The sequence below is a fragment of the Vulpes vulpes genome, chromosome 8 (assembly GCF_048418805.1).
Source record: "Vulpes vulpes isolate BD-2025 chromosome 8, VulVul3, whole genome shotgun sequence".
Classification (NCBI taxonomy): Eukaryota; Metazoa; Chordata; class Mammalia; order Carnivora; family Canidae; genus Vulpes; species Vulpes vulpes.
In genome coordinates this window covers 404,526-421,678 of record NC_132787.1, presented here as the reverse complement: position 1 = coordinate 421,678, position 17,153 = coordinate 404,526, and the positions used below count along the sequence as shown (strand labels likewise).

The following is a 17,153-nucleotide window of genomic DNA, read 5'->3' as shown; positions in this document are numbered from 1 at the left end:
CTTGTCCTTTCTGTCGTTTGCTGACATATCCCCACTCTTCGCTGCGCACAGGGAGCCGTCAAGTATTTACCGGATGCTTGGATTAATAGACCTCATTCTTCTCATTTACTAAAAAATAAAAAAAAAAAAAAAGGATGATAATGATACTAGTCCCCATCCCAAAGAGTCGCTGCCACAATCAAATGTCATCATGTTGATAAAGCTCTCAGATAAATATAAATATTCACAAAACGCTGGCTTTTTTCCTGAAAGACATGACGTATGCCGATTCCTGATGCAGCAACTGTGGGGTGTAGACACGTCGCAAATGTCAGTTTCCTGCTTTATCCTTACCCTTTCCCGCACTAGAATCTTGGGATCTTAAAATACTCACCCTTTGAGCCCCCGGAGGGCTGGCATCGCTCTCCATTCTCTGTTTCCTCACTCACACCAGGAATTAAAATGTCCAGAAATGAAAGCGGTTCCAGCTGAGAGAATGGGTGGGCAGGCGGGGGTGGGGGGTGGAGGGGTGGGGAACGGTCTGAGAAATCCCACCAGACCTCCGTGGTCGGAACGTGCCTTGTTGCAGGAGCGGAGTTTGGGAACCGGGCTAGGTGGACATTTCGAGGGTCCCTTCGGTACTTCTGTTCTCTTACAATCAGTGGCACAAAGGGAACCTCCACCTGGATGACAGGTCTGAGGCTGCTGATGGGCCTGCCTCCCCAGCTCGCTCCACCGCGGCCCGGCCCCTCTCCGCGTGGCTCAGATCTAAGGGGTTTTTCGTGTATGTCCATAAGAGAAGTTACTGTCTCTGTTCTGGATTCATAAAATACCGTTCAGAGCGTGAGGTCCGGGGCAGCTCAGGACTCAGGATGGCCGGATGAGTGGGCAGTGGCTCTCCTGTCGTGGCAGCGTCTAGGCACCAAGACGCCCTCCTCTCTCCACGTTACATTATCAGGGGTAGAGGCGAACCGTCTCCTGAAATCGGATCTCAGGCACGTGTATTATGGGGAAAACATGATTCTTGTGAACATACCCTGGACAGCAGGGATCCAGCTGCAGAGGCCATCCTGCCCGCCGTTCCCGGCAGGCACTCTCCGTCATTTTACTTCCAATATCCCTGCTGGGGCATCCAGGGAATAGGTTTCAGACGTAGAGTTAGCTGTCAGCTACCTGCTTTGGGAAGGAAATCAGGTAACAGAGGTTGACTATTTGTATCCAAGTTCCAGGACGGTCATTTAAGAAACCTCCGCTTCCTATGTAGCCTTGGGCAAGTAATTCAATCTCTCTGTATTGGATTGATTTGCCTATAAAACAGAGGTGACCCTGCTGCAATGCACCCACCCCCTACCCCCCACCCACCTGCCCCATAAGGCTGCTGTGATGAAAAAATGAAGTAACACATGAAAAGCACTAAAATGGCTCCACCAGGATGGTGAGCTGTCCCCGTCCCCTCGGAGTGGAGTGGAGGGCCTTTGGCCGTGACGTGGATGCCAGGGGCAGTGCTCTGCTTGGTCTTCCCAGAAGACTTGGTTTTACTCTTTATCCGATCTTCTTCCACAATTAAGGCTGGATTCTTAGAAAGCCCCTCTTGCTCTCTGCCAGACATCCTTCAGGGCTTAAGAATCACATGACTGAAGCCTCTTAAATTCCACACAAAGTTTGCTCCCAAGACTTGGCGAGTGCTCTTGGGGCTGAGGGTACGAGGGCAGAGGCAGTCGGAGCGACTGTGGTGTGGTCTTGTCATGGAAGCAGCGTCTTGCCATATACCCAGTGTTTGGGGCTGGTCAGGGGGTGGCTATCAATTCCTTCCTGAAAATAAGGTTGGCTACGAGTGGGAAATACAATTTTAAAAACAGCGTATGTTAATTATATCTTACTATCAACTTTGCTTCTGGGATTATATATGAATACATCATTCTCAGACAAAAAGAGAACAATCTGCTTTGATAACTACCTAATCTCCATCTACTTCATCTCAGTTGGGAGATACCCTGAGGAACAGACTCACTGTTATCAGTTTTGTAGGATGGGTGTCTACAATATCGATTATTTAATATATGTGCATACGTTAAAAAAATTAGGGGATCCCTGGGTGGCTCAGCGGTTTAGTGCCTGCATTTGGCCCAGGGCGCGATCCTGGAGTCCGGGGATCGAGTCCCGTGTCGGGCTCCCTGCATGGAGCCTGCTTCTCCCTCTGCCTGTGTCTCTGCCTCTCTCTCTCTGTATCTCTCATGAATAAATAAATAAAATCTTAATAAAAATAAATGTTTAAGACAAAATACGAATAATAACTACAACTTATTGAGCATTTGCAAAGTGCCAGCCTCTGTACCAGGTACTTTGCATACATTATCTCATATTTAACGACATATAGACTCCTCAGAGCAAGTTTATTGGATACACATTATCACCTTCAACTGACAGATGAAGACAACTGAGGCCCAGGGAGATAAATAACTTCTCCGAAGTGGCACGGTCAGTGAAAGGCAATGTGAGGTCTCAAAGGAGCGTGAGAGGGACGGTACTGCAGGTGCAGAGAAGGGCGCTGGAGGCAGGTGGCGGAGCTCTCAAAGGCTCAGAAACGTTCCAACAGATTTCCAACAAATGGAGGTCGTTATTTTATTGCTGGAATGAGCCCTGTCAATGCCCAGATGTGCCTGGAATGAATGAGGTGGGGGAAGGTGTAGCCTCTTCCCCAAAGAGACCAGGAATCTGGGTGCAGAGAGGACACCCCTGCCCACTATCTGTTTCCTAAACCAACTTTTATCATCCACCGGGTTTGTGATCCTATTCCAACCCAGAAACTCAGATTGCAATACTTTTGAAGGGCTAGTGTTGTTCGCTCCCGAAGGGGAATTGCAACATTTAACTGTGTCGTCATCATCAAGCGTCAGAGCTGGAAGGAACCTAAGAGCTCATGATCCAACTGGATGGTTGATGACGTGAGGCCCAGCGCGCTTCCACCACTCGTCAGCATCGCATGGTTAGAGGAGACCAGGATTCAGAACACACGTCTCCTTACTCCCAAGCTTTTTTCACCCCCACCAAATCTCAGAGTTTCATAAAAGAACGAAGGAGTTTAGGGTTGTAAGGGAGGGTTGGGACTCTCCCAGAGGCCAGTCTCTAGCTGTCCGGAAACTCAGCTGACACCTCTGCTTCACTGCAAGCCTTACTCAGGAGAGATCCATGTCACAAATCACTTTGTTTCAACCTGTTCCACAATTATTTTTGACCCTGTGTCATTGCCCTACTGGAGCTTCTTGAGATCGGGGACTGTGTGCGTCCTTTCCCTTCTGCCCTTATCCCAACCCTACTCCAACCTTGTACTAATCCTTGGAGAGCAGCTTTAGGATCTGTTCAAGTTTTATCCTAAATACGGGCCGCCTGAGTCCTCGCTTTCTACCATCCCTGATTTATGGCTCTGGACTCCATTTGTTGGTAGTATTGGTTTCAATTCAGCAAAAGCTAGCCGTCTCCCCGGGGAAGGTGAGAAGGAGGGACATCTGGGGATCTTAACAACAGGGTCTGTGGCATGTAAGCTGAGCACCCTGGGGCCTAATGTCAGGCATTGGTCCCGGGTCTTCAGTGTCTGGTCGAAGAAGGCAGTTTCAAGCCCCCTCAGGGGCCCGTGGGCCAGTCTCCTTTGGGGGTCAGGATTACTGGGAATACTAATTAATTCATTAGTGGGGTTGATGGATTATCAAGCTGTCTCCTGGCAGAGGGGCCTGGGGTGGGGGGAACAGATTGCTGCCCATAAATCTGCCTGTTGCCTCCCTCCTCTCTGCTTCAATGGCTCTAGGCCTGTGGGCCGGCAACTGAGCGCTGGTTGCATTTCCCCCACCCAGCAGATGGTTCTAACAGGTTAGCTCAGAGCTTCACAAAAAGCACAGAGAAAGAAGGAAGGCCTGGGGATTGGCCCTCTGGCCCAGAAACCATGTGGGGGGAGGAGAATGAATGTAAATGCTCTGCAGGCAGCCCCGCCCCCTTCCCTCTGCTGGCTGCACTGCCCGCCGCCCCTTCCTGCGCTCTGGGTTCAACAGCCAACTGTCTGTATGGCCCTGGAGGAGTTGTGAGGACGGTGACCCCGTGCAATAGATTCCGTCCCTCGCTCTGCAAAAGGCAGCTCTTAAAGCAAACTTGGTGTCCTCCTCCGTGCCTCTTGAGGCTGCACACGCGAGCACACACGTATACGCACAACTGAACGTGTTTTGAGAGCTAATCCTATTGTGTTTAGTTTCTTACATCTGTCAGAGAAAGCCAGGAGCCCCACAGAATGTTCTGTCCCCACCCTCATCTTTGTCTCAATATGTTCACCTTTCTGCTAATCCTCCACTCTCCCCTGACCTCTGAGCATTTCATAGGCAGGATACTAACATCACCAACATCCTCAACTGTCAAGTATCCACGACTTGGCTTTGAAGAATCAAAGCAGGGGATCAATCCGTTCTACACAGGCTCATCGCAGCTCTCTCTTAAGCACAAATGTTCGGGAGAGAAGTTTCTCTGGATGACGAGGGGATTCTGGTTTGGTTTTCAGAAATTCACCTTTCCTCGCATATATTATTTTGATTCCTCTGAAAATGAAGTATATTTGCTGAGAGGATAGTTCCTGAAGAAAAATACAAGAAAGATCAATAAGAGCTTAAAGAGTGGCTGAAGAAAAACAACTTCTCATAAAAATTGGAAAAAAAAGTTAATTTTTATTCTGTGTGTGTGTGTGTGTGTGTGTGTGTGTATTTGTGAAGGACAGAGTCCTATGACACCTATAACAGAGTTTTTAAAATATGAACTATTTCAAACGTAAGATATGCCTTTCAGCCTTATTGACGGTAAACCTCTCTTTTGTTTTATTTTAATCTTCTGCACCTTTCCTTGCACATCAGGCATTCTCATAACTCTTCGTCTTTATTAGATATGTGCCTGTTACATCGGGAGAGCATGTGATTTCCAAGAATCTGGGGGATTCCCTCCAAGGCAATTCCAAAAAAAAAAAAAAGGTTGAGTTTGGAGCCAGAATTCTATCTTACAACTAAACTTTACGGATCAGATCCTTTTACAGATGTGAAAACTGACACTGTAAGTGAAATTGAATTACTGGATATCATGGAGTCTATTGCTAGGTCCAAGTACCCTTCCGTTTCCTCCCTGGAACCACTAGAAGGTTACAGAATCCTTTACATCTTTATCTTGTTTTTAAAGATTTTATTTATTTATTCACGAGAATACACAGGGAGGAGAGAGAGAAAGAGGCAGAGACACAGGCAGAGGGAGAAGCAGGCCCCATGCAGGGAGCCTGACGTAGGACTCGATCCCGGGTCTCCAGGATCACATCTTGGGCTGAAGGCAGAGGCTTAACTGCTGAGCCACCCGGGCGTCCCTACTTTACATCTTTATTTTTATTTATTATTTATTTATTTATTTATTTTTTACTTTACATCTTTAAATGAAGAGGCTATGCTTTGCCTTGGTGGCTCTAGTAATAAAGCATGTCCATATACTTGAAATCTTTTCAGCCCTAGTTTTCTTTTTCTGTTCTAGCCAGTTAATCTTCCTTCATAACACCACAGGGATTTTAGAAATTACAGGACTTTTCCTTTCTGCTAAGTCTACTGCCTCTCAGGTGGACTTTTTCCAACACCTATAATGCCTAATAATATATTTTGATATATTTTTGAAAAACAACAGTGGATTCCAGCTTGTGATTTGAGGATCTAAGTGTCCTGGCAATGAAAGATTCCATTCATCTGCTTTATATTCTTATACCTTTCAAGCAAACAGAAAAGTTGAAAGAACAGTAGGACAAATGAAGAGATGTGGCTTTGTCTACAGCCGGTAATCACAATAAAGAGGGTCTAAGCAGAAATAAGTCTGACACGTGGAAAAGAAAGGAGCGGAAGATACTTTTCCCTTCTACTCTTAGGAATTCTGGAGTTCTGAAACTAAAGACAGCAATCCACCTGCGTAAGGTAACGATCAATGATGCTGTGTCCTGGGCGTGTATCTTTCTCATTTTTTTTTGTCCCTTCAGACGAGGGCCACTGCTTTCATTCGCCCTGCTTAGCTCTCTCTCCCAATCTTTATTCTTTTTTAGATTTTTGTTTATTCATTTATTCATGAGAGACACACACAGAGAGAGAGGCAGAGACCCAGGCAGAGGGAGAAGCAGGCTCCACGCAGGGAGCCCGACGTGGGACTCGATCCCAGGACCCCGGGGTCACGCCCTGGGCCCAAGGCTGAGGCTCACTCCAGCCTCTCCAAATGTACCCCAACTTTCTCTTGCTCCAGATCTTTGTAATTTCCAGTCCTCCTTTCCTCACCTTCCACTGGAGCAGCTCCCCTCCCCTCCCCTCCCCTCCCTATTCCCCTTGCCCTAACCGCTCTCCCCTTTTAATCAGCTATAGCCAGCAGGCACGCAGGGGAGGGTCCCCGCGGCCGGTGGGGAGGGAGGGAGGCGTGTCCTCCCGCGGGCGGGGAGGGGTCACAGCCGGTGTCCCCGCCCCGCCCCAGGGTGGCCTCAAAAGGGCAGCGCGGCTGCAGGGCGGGAGCTGCCCGGGGCCGCGGTGCTGAAGGCGCAGGGCAGGAGCTGTCCACACCCGCGGTGCTGAACCCCGAGGTCCTGGAGCTGTCCACACCCGAGGTGCTGAACTCCAGCGGTCCGGGAGCTGTCCACACCCGCGGTGCCAAACTCCAGCGGTCCGGGAGCTGTCCACACCCGCGGCGCTGAACCCAGCAGTCCGAGAACTGTCCTCACCCGCGGTGCCGAACTCCAGCGGTCCGGGAGCTGTCCTCACCCGCGGTCCTGACCCTCCACGGTCCGGGAGCTGTCCTCACCCGCGGTGCTGAACTCCAGCTGTCCGGGAGCTGTCCACACCCGCGGTGCCGAACTCCAGCAGTCCGGGAGCTGTCCTCACCGCGGTCCTGACCCCCCACGGTCCGGGAGCTGTCCTCACCCGCGGTGCCGAACTCCAGCGGTCCGGGAGCTGTCCTCACCCGCGGTGCCGAACTCCAGCGGTCCGGGAGCTGTCCTCACCCGCGGTCCTGAGCCCCCGCGGTCCGGGAGCTGTCCTCACCCGCGGTGCTGAAAGCGCGGGGCCCCTTGGCGGCCTCCGGCAGGTGCTCCCGAGTGTCCCCGGGGCGCAGAGTCCCAGCGTCCACACCCGGACGGCCACTGGCGGAGGTGAGCCCTTGGAGGCGGGAGGACGGCGCCGTCAAGGCTCCCGTGGGAAGTTCCTGCGGACCTCAGGAGCCCTTGGGCTGGGAGAGGACGGAGTAGGGCTGAGGAACCCTGCACCGAGAAGCAGGGAGGCCTCGTGGGACAGGTATTAAAGTTTTGACGGTCTTACCAATCCCCATGGCATGTGCTCCCTGAAGGGGAACTCATACTCTCAATCATTTCTATGAACTAGACCTCAAAAATAATCCTCCTTTTCTGTCCAACCCACTTTTTCATTTTATTAATGCAGGAGGAAAGGTGTCCAGAAAGTTCAGCCGCTCTTCGGAGGTGGCTTAGCAAGTGCATTGGAAGAATTGACCCAATCGGCTGGTCTGCTCCAGCATTTTAGGGTCGTGCAGAGAGTGGACAGGGGAAGACAGGGAATGGCAATAGAATAAGGAAAGCCATGGGGGTATATTCTTACCATTGCCCCCATTTGCTCTGCTAAAAATTCTTAGGTAGTTGTAATGGAGTGGGGGAAACTTTGCTTTTCCTCAGCCCTTTCAGCTAAGAAGTCAGAAAAGATTGTCTATGTATACTTTTGTCTCCTCTGCCTTCCACTCATCCATCATTCACCACCCCCAAAATATATTCAGGACAATACTAATAAATGTAAACACTTCCCTTGTTGTTTTTTTTTTTTTTTTGACAGAGGGACCAGAGAGGAAATGTTCAAGAACAAGGGGAGAGGGGAACTGAAAGATTGAGTAATTTTTGTTTGCAAACTTTACCATTTGAATCTGAGGTTATGAAAAGTGAAGTGTGACATGGATACGTTGGATAAGATGTGCCTATGTATGCGCGAGCACGCACGTATGTGTGTGTGTGTGTGTGTGTGTACAGGTATTAACCAAGAGGGAAAGTGCTAGACTATAAAAAGTTGTGCAGGAAGAGCAGAAAACAACCCACTGGATGGTTTTAGGCGGTGCAAATTGTGAGCACCTTGGTCGACATTCTGTTTTTTCCATGTGAAGACTCTGCAACTCTGAGCAAGGCATTTAGGCTGTCTGGTGCTCAGATTCCCTAGAAACTTAGCTGAATAGTTCTCTTCCTGCTGTATTTAGGATTTTTTCATAGGATCAGGAGGTGAAGTGAGTACAATCAGCTTCCAAGAGGAAAGACACTGTCTAATCATTGTACGTACACATGCAAGTACTCCTTGCCCACTTATTCATCAATTGAAACTTCTCCACAACAAATCAGGAAATAGTAAAAATGTCATATGAATTCCAGTACGGCTCCACATAATAGTCATGCCCAGTGACCTCAGCCCCAGTAATTAAAGTATTGAATAGTCACAATCATTGCCTAAGCAAACATTTTGCTAGAATGGGTTTTTTAATAAGTGAGAGACAATTTCAAATTTGAGAGAATTGACTAACTGTGAAATTTAGGAAAGATGACAAGAGAAAATTTTGTCATATTGTATAGGTGTGTAAGGAAGTCCAAATTCCAAGATCAAAGAATAAAATAGGCTTTATGTGATTAGAATGCATTTAAGGATGGAGTCAGGGAAGGCTGTATTTTACTTCCAGAGCCAGTATTCATTGATTTTTTTTTTTTTGCTACAGTGGAGTCAGCCTCATGTATATTTTGAGGACTAATTTCTTTTGTAAAAATTGGGGGAAACTTAAAATGGTGTATCACAATATTGTGTGCAGTGCTATAGAGCTTCCCATTCTGCTTCTACCAAACAATTGCCAACCTTTACATTTGCCTTATAAGTTTACAAAGTACTAGTGCTTGATTTCCTTGCTTTTCATAAAAGCTTCTAAATGAAATACGAAAGACAGAAATATTATTTCCACTTTGCCCTAAGCATAAAAAAAGAAAATATTTTTTTTCTGTGTGCATTTAATAGGTAAGTAATAAATGAGTGAAGAGGGTCTCAGTTTCATAGTTCTTTCAATATGACTCTGTGCTAGTTCACTGACAGGCTAAAAGCCATGGTAGGATTAGATACTTGTTCTGGAGAGGAGCCAAGTTGGTTTCTGTGATAAGAGCTCAGAACTATACCATACACATCTTCAATTTTCAAATCTAAATCTGGTTGTTCATGACCTGCTCACTCGCACCCCCCAACCTCCAGATAACTTTTTGATGATGCATTGGAGATATTTAGGTAGAAAAATTCAAAGGCCAAAAAAAAACTTTTTTTCATCTCTGAAGAGTCCTGGACTTTACTTCTATTTGAGAGACACTGTTTCTCTCCTCAGAGCTCTGGCACTTGATTCTGTTGGTAATCTTATCCCCAATAGTGTTTAATCAAAGACAAAAGGAAAAATGTCCAGGGGCCAAGAGTTTCTGTATTCCACCAGAAATTTCATGCGCCTAAAAATTTGTGTAACTGAGTAGAAGTGTCCGCAAACTGCTGTCTCCCAATTATAAAACAGAATTAAAGAAGCCAACTTCCTTGGTTAATATGGTGGAAGAGTTTGAGTCAATCTGATAGAGACAGCTGGTAGAAGTCTGTTTCCTCACCTCTTGCAACAGGAGAGAAGCTTTGGTATTCAGTTTCAATAGGAGGTTGGAGAGGTGGGCTTGTCAGGGAATGTTTCAAAATGGGAGTTAACATAGAAACATTGGCCTTTGTTGGCATAAATTCAATATTAGACACAGATTGAAATCATACTTATTTTTGTCCATGTGACCAGAAGATGTCATGATGAACTTTAGGAACAATAGTACCTAACACTTCCAAGGCATTTACAATGTCAGGCTCTGATCAAATCTTTACATATATTAGCTCATGATGCTCACAATAATCCCATGAAGTAGGGCTATTATTATTCCCATTTTAAACAGAGGGGATAAGGCACAGAAAGGTAATGAAAACTGGCTAAGGTCTTCCATCTAGTAAGTAACAGAACTGAAATTTAAACTCAGGTCATCTGACTCCAGAGTCTGCTGTCCAGCCACACTGGGAAAAATGGCTGGCTGTTGGGCAATTGTGAGATCAACTTCTGAGCCAATCAGAGGAGGTTCCCTCAAGATAATAAGAAGCACAGTAGTTAGTACAATCTACTTTTGCTACTTATCTGTGAGAAACTATTTTTATTTTTGAATATGCAAATGTGTAAATAGATTAGATAAGAAAATTCAAGAATTAACACAAGATCAATGTATAGATAATATTCTACCGCATTTAAAGTCTATACAATCTTTTCTTATTTTCATTTATCTTGCATGAACCACATTGAATATACCTTATCCCTATTTTATCAAAAAGGAAATGGAAGATCAGAGAGTTGTGTAATGTGTTTGAGATCAGCAACCAGAGATCAGAGCAGTTGGGCCTACAGTGTGTGTTATTCCATCTTCTATGCTTTCAAAGCCACACTATATACCCATGGGATCCTCTTGGAGCTAATGGACCAGAATCTGTGGGAAAAGAGAGAGTTAAACTGGAGCTATCTATATCTTTCCTGTGGTTGGTAAGAGAACAAAGATGAAAATTGATTGCCCTTTTCACTGTTTTAGCCAAAGCCAGTTGTTTCTTATCCTTCATACCTGCTGATAATCTGATTTGAAAGTAGCTCTTTGACTCTGACAGAACCATTACATTATGTTAAAGGTAAAAGATAGTCTATTTTCCAAATCCTAGTTCTTGATGAGGGTGAGGATTAACAGAGTTTGGCTCGAGTCCAGAGGTAGGGAGGTGGGTATAATAGTAATAGTAAAAAGGTCAATTACAGAGGCTAGGATGGTATTCAGTTGTAAGGAGTAATTCAGGAGACTCTTCTTTCCTCTCTCGCATCTTCCTGCTCAACTCTCCATGCATGTAAGTATGACCCGGTGATATGATGATGAAGAGGAGATGGAGGAGAAAAGGGAGGAAGGAGTAAAAGAGTGGAAACAACAAGAAAAAAATTGGGAAGAGGAAGGAATCCTGAGAGTCAAACACTGCAGAGAACACCTGAACTAGCCTTTCTGGATGATGGTCATTTCCTGGTGACTTAGTTCGACTGATCCACACCTTCTGGAGTCAAAGTGCCTTTCTTTATTCCTGTAGCTGTGATAGAAAAAGAAAGGAGGAAAAAACATAAAACCTAGGATTTGGAATCAGAAGACCTGGTTTTATGTCCTGCTCTATCCGCTTTATATCTTTGCATTTCTGTCACTTAATCTCTGACCCACAGTGACCTTGATTACAAAATAAGCATAAATCCCTATTTCCCTCAGAGGTTGGCTATAAGGCCACACAAATGTTATTATAATTACGTGTGGAACATTGTGTTTCCCAAGCCCACTCCATCCTCTTTGGCCTCAGAGTGCACCTGCCTCAGAAAGGTCTGTGTTACTTTAACAGAAAGTTAATTAGGTCCTTCACCCTCCCTCTGGATATCTGGCTGAGTTAGAAGTGCAGCTCAGCACACAAGCTCCATCATCCATATTAAAAGTGGGATTTTCTAACTTGGCCTGGGCAGCCAGTTGACCAATAGGTTCCAATGTGTGTTTTCAATAAAGCTGCTTACCCAGGAAGCCTTATTAAGTGAGTAAGTCAAGCTGACATGATTTCCGTGCTGATTAACATGAAACCTAGGCTGTTTTTGCAATGTGGTAACATTAATTATTTATAGGAGGTAAATGAGGTTACAAAGAAAACAAGTTCAAATTACCAGAAACAAATCAAATCGTATATTTGTACTCTTAAAATCTATGTACTGAATCCTGCATGCATTGATTTGAGGCCCAAGCTTTAAGGATCAAAAAACATTTATCATGCTCCCTCCTTTCTGTTATACAAAAGTGATGGAAGGTTTAACATTTCAAAGACTAAACTGGTAAACTGGGATGCCCCAGTGGAGCTTCTCAGATACTTTTATTTGGTAAATTATATACCTACAAATTGCTCAGCAAATCTCAAAACAATTCACTCTTCCAGAATTGAATGCAAAATGTTTACTAAACCACTGGTATCTTCTGGTTTTCAAACTGCCAATGTTTTCAAAGAAAATTCTGATTAAACAGTATCTGTTAGGCGAGCGAATTAAAGTAGTCAGGCTATTTCCATGTTTGCAACCACTATGTTCCATTAAGTATAGTGTTTGTTCCAGATTTTTCATTTTCAAAGAAATATTATTATAACAATTTCACTAAGATAATCTTAAATAAGCTTTATAGACTTCTGGCTTGTAAATCTAGCTGCTCTGACGTAGTCTTGTATGGTGATGGGTGATGCATGTACAATGGAAGAGTTTTCACTGTAACATATGGGGAAATTTAAAAAATAGTCAGTGGTAACCCTGCTCTTTTCCTGATCCTTTTAGACACCATGTCACTAACACCTCTAACACCACTACACTAGACAAACCACAAGGTCCTTGCTGAAAAACAAAATGCTCTTCAGGTGATGGTGAGAGAACTATTTCATGGTCATGTGGGGTACCGGTCAGTCGTGGCATGGCTCTTTCCTAGGGTGCTTGGAGCTAACGGTTGGTAGAGTCAGTGGGAAACATGAAATGTTATAGGTTAAATGTGATATGTCGCTAAACAGAGGCTGGGCAGTCCTCTGGAGAGCGAAGTGGTCTGAAAGAAACACCGAAACACCACAGTGTTTCATTTATATCATGGTATAAAATGCAACAGTTTACTTACTAATATGCTTTTAAAATTTTGTAGTAATTATAATTATTTTATGCATATTTTATAGTTATAACTACTTTGGCATCCTCTTTTACTTTCAGAAGTTTCTCTATTTGGGCAATAATTTATATGCCCACCTTATCTACTTCCCTCCATGATCTGTATTCTGGGAAGAAGGAAAAATAGGTTTTGACTCTTATATCCATTATTCTTGCATAAAATATCCATGAGACACAGCACCAGAGAATAAAAAGAATTAGGCACTGGTACTACAAGGAATGATCAAGTCAATTTTCATTTTCTTTAGCTGATTTTCTTGTAATATTCCATAGATATATTAGTGTCCTGGGCATTTATTTGAGTCTTAGATTACTTGTTTAGAATGGTGGACTTGGACTGGATAATCATAAGTTGAATCTCAATATCATTCTGTGCTTTACATCTAAGATATAAAAAGAAAGTTTAGATTTAAATCAAAGCAGATATTCACAGACACTAATAATTGCCATTTCCCTTTCCAGAATCTAGAAATGGCAAAACCTTATGTGAAATCCAAGGAGATAACAGAGTTGGTCAACACACCATCCTGGATGGACAAAGGTCTGGGCTCTCAGAACGAGATGAAGGAGGAGGAGAGAAGATCAGCTGCTTATGGGATGCTTGGCAGCTTAGCTGAAGAGCATGACAGTATTGAGGAGGAAGAAGAGGAGGAAGAAGATGGGGAGAAGCCTAAGAGACGGGGTCCTAAGAAAAAGAAGATGACAAAAGCTCGCCTTGAGAGATTCAGGGCTCGAAGAGTCAAGGCCAATGCTAGAGAACGGACCCGGATGCACGGCCTGAATGATGCCCTGGACAACCTGAGGAGAGTCATGCCATGTTACTCAAAGACCCAAAAGCTCTCCAAGATAGAGACTCTTAGACTGGCCAGGAACTATATTTGGGCTTTGTCTGAGGTTCTGGAGACTGGGCAGACACCTGAAGGGAAGGGTTTTGTGGAGATGCTCTGCAAAGGGCTCTCTCAGCCTACAAGCAATCTGGTGGCTGGATGCCTCCAGCTGGGCCCTCAGTCTGTCCTCCTGGAGAAGCATGAGGAGAAATCCCCTATTTGTGACTCTGCCATCTCTGTCCATAACTTCAACTACCAGTCTCCTGGGCTCCCCAGTCCTCCTTATGGCCATATGGAAACACACCTTATTAATCTCAAACCCCCAGTATTCAAGAGTTTGGGAGAATCATCCTTTGGGAGCCATCCACCTGACTGCAGTACACCACCTTATGAGGGCCCACTCACTCCCCCCTTGAGCATCAGTGGGAACTTCTCCTTGAAGCAAGACGGATCTCCTGACCTGGATAAGTCTTACAGCTTCATGCCACATTACCCCTCTGCAAATCTAAGCTCAGGGCATGTGCATTCAACTCCCTTTCAGGCTGGTACCCCTCGCTATGATGTTCCCATAGATATGTCCTATGATTCCTACCCCCACCATGGCATTGGGGCTCAACTGAATACAATCTTTACTGATTAGGGCAAAAAGATAAGCATTGCAGAGAATAATGTGAATATGTTTCCCATGATTCAAATCATTGAGCTGAAGATTCAATGACCTTAACGGAACCCTATAGATATATATCAAACACGGTAGTCCCAATCCAGTTGGGCCCTCCTGCACCTGCCACCCTCTTTTCTCATCAGCTTCTCATAGTGTATTGATTTCTTTAGTTAGGGTCCTCAAGTGAAATTACTGGATTGTTTACAATCTTGTAGGAATAAAACAGAGGCCGTGGGCCCAATTCTAATGATGCCAAAAACTCATTGAATGATCCAGGCCAATTAATTTTCCATCTCTGGCTTCTCTTTATTTACTGGTATAATTGGGAAATTGTTTTAAGTCTAGATGATTTTTAAGGTCCTTCACAGCTATGAAATTCAATAACTTTGATGATCATGCTTATAAACTTCTTGAAACTGAAAAGATTGAAGAATAATAAGAAATGGACAATATGTGTGGCCAAAGGAGCACAAGGTGCATTTCTCTTGGGGATTTGATAGGACTTCTTTGCATCTGACTAAAAATAGCCTCCAAGGACTAAAATCCTAACTTGGCTTTCACTGTGACTAGCTCATCTCTTAAAGAGATGAGCTCTTTTATTGTTGGCTGAAAGCTGAACATCCGTTCCTTAGTAATATCAGAACCATAATAGAGATCTCCTACCAATTTGATCCTTGATAATATTTCATAAGCACTTCCTCAGTAGAAGAGGTGGGGCAAGCAAGTCACCATAACCTCAGACTTTTATGATCAGTGGGATTTCGAGAAGTCATCTAGACCATTTCATAGCCTCAATAACCCAGGGGCTCTGGAAATTCTGAAGAAACTCAGGTGCTGCTACTGGAATCAGCAAACAACCAGGGCCATATTCAAGAGCAATAAAATGGCTGTTGGCTACACTGACTAACCATAGTCTGGGGCCTCCTTCTACCTTATAACCTGCCCACAGGAAAACTAAGTTTTCTTTAGCAAGATAAATTTCATTTGTTACAGAAAACATGGTTAGAACAGCTGACCTCTATCCACAATAATTTCTATTATATTTTCTAGAAGGATTAGCACCAATGAGTTTATTGATCAAACTTGATTTTTTTCCAATGCATATATAATTCCTTATCTACTCCCCCACCAATTGTTACCTCTTTCTCACTTCTAAAACATAATATATTATTACATTTTGTAGATAACATCCCAAGTGAGCAGACTTAGGGATGCAGAAATCAAATCAAGGTCAGTGAATGCTTTTACCAATCTGTGTTTTCATCACCGGTTTATCCTGATTTGCAGGATATTTATGTTTTCTTCACATTACTCTTCTTTCCTTTAAAATATTAACACTAATTTTGTCAAAATTTTTTTCCAGAGAAATGTGATCTGAGAAATGTCACTGGTCTGTTCAGTATGCCAGGGCAATTATTTAAAACAAACTAAAAGCCTAAATGGTTTACATGATAGTGGGCTGCATCCTGCTCCTGTCAGAGAGGATAAGTTTAGGATGTAGGGTACCCAAATAGGGCCAATGACTAAAATTGATAAGGCAAGTTAGTTTGTTGTTTTCTACAGCTCAGCTATCCCCTAAAACCTGCCAAACTATCTGTATATCTTGACTTTTTCATCCTCTTATTTATTATCTCCTTACAGTCTAAACTGCTCTCTTTCCATTTTGCTTGCAGCACTGACCCTACTGTATTTTGCACCCTTGGTTTGTAAATCCCCTTGAAAGACCCTTGCAGAGAGATCTTAAATCCCACCAGTCACCAAAGTGGTTCCCCTCACCACACTGCTCTAGAGGGAAGAGGCGAGTAAAATGTTTACAAAGCCATCCTTTCTGAGGCTATCCTGGCACTTACTTTTGTGAGACACTGGGGGGATCTAGCATTTTATGGCATTTAAGTTTGTAGATAATGAATGTTGTTGGAGCTATTTATTAGATATTATTTATTTAATTTATTTCCCCCTTCCTTTCATGCAAACTTCTTGGGCTCCATACATGCGCTTGTAAACCCTCCCGAAGTCTTCGTTTGGAAAGTAGCTCATAATTTTTCTAGGAATTCCTGAGTTTGGGGTGAGGCAAAAGGAGAGACTGAGTGCAGAATTCCCTGTAATGATTTTATAAAAGCAATAATTTGAAAGGCTATGCAAGTTAAAATTTTCAGATTCCTTCCCCTCTTCATTCTAAGATGAGCCAGTTATTTTTTGGGAATCTGTTGCTTATGCTTTTGAGGAATATGGTACCCATGATCCAGGCCCTTCTGGGGATTGTTCAGAGAGACTTTCTATTTGAATTGAAATTTGGGAGAATGATTGGAAAGAGCCTACGCTCTCACCCAAGGTGGTTTCATTCTTCTCGGTACTTTATTAAATACAAGAAAAAGAAAGCAATTGTTTAAACTTTTTTTGTAAACAAACAAACAAAAAACACAAAACCCAGACTGTTTCTCCTCTCCTTTTTCTAGCAGAAATAAAGCTGTTTTATTAGACATTGTGTTGCATTGTCTGTCTTCAAAGTTTTTCCTCACTCTCACCTATCATTCTTCTTGGACTCTATGTCCTGTGAATAGTCAGCAAGAGCACAGGCAGGTCTGTCAGGGCAACTTACATCCCGTGTTTCAACTTGTTTGCCAGAAGATTTGAAAGGTCTAAACTAAGCAGCCAGACACATAGAAGCACTGATCTCTGCCACACACATAATCAACTATGTAATCAGCAGGTGGGAAAAATATATCTTCCCATTTACAGAAATCTAGGGCGATGGGCATCCTAAACCATCGAAACACAGAGAGGTGGCCCGTAGGATGACGCACTATTATCCAGAATTGGAC

General features: G+C 44.0%; 1 protein-coding gene across 2 annotated transcripts; it reads left to right on the top strand.

Moving 5' to 3' along the window:
- Positions 1 to 6,488: 6,488 nt before the first annotated feature.
- NEUROD4 (neuronal differentiation 4) lies at positions 6,489 to 16,811 on the top strand. 2 transcript variants are annotated; one of them, XM_025987770.2, is made up of 2 exons: positions 6,489 to 7,159; positions 13,303 to 16,811. In XM_025987770.2, exon 2 carries the CDS (start codon positions 13,312 to 13,314, stop codon positions 14,305 to 14,307), a length of 996 nt encoding a protein of 331 aa, XP_025843555.1. In that variant the 5' UTR covers positions 6,489 to 7,159; positions 13,303 to 13,311; the 3' UTR covers positions 14,308 to 16,811. The 2 variants fall into 2 exon arrangements, with proteins under 2 accessions (XP_025843555.1, XP_072621217.1); XM_072765116.1 differs by having other exon boundaries at positions 6,499 to 7,301.
- Positions 16,812 to 17,153: the final 342 nt, after the last annotated feature.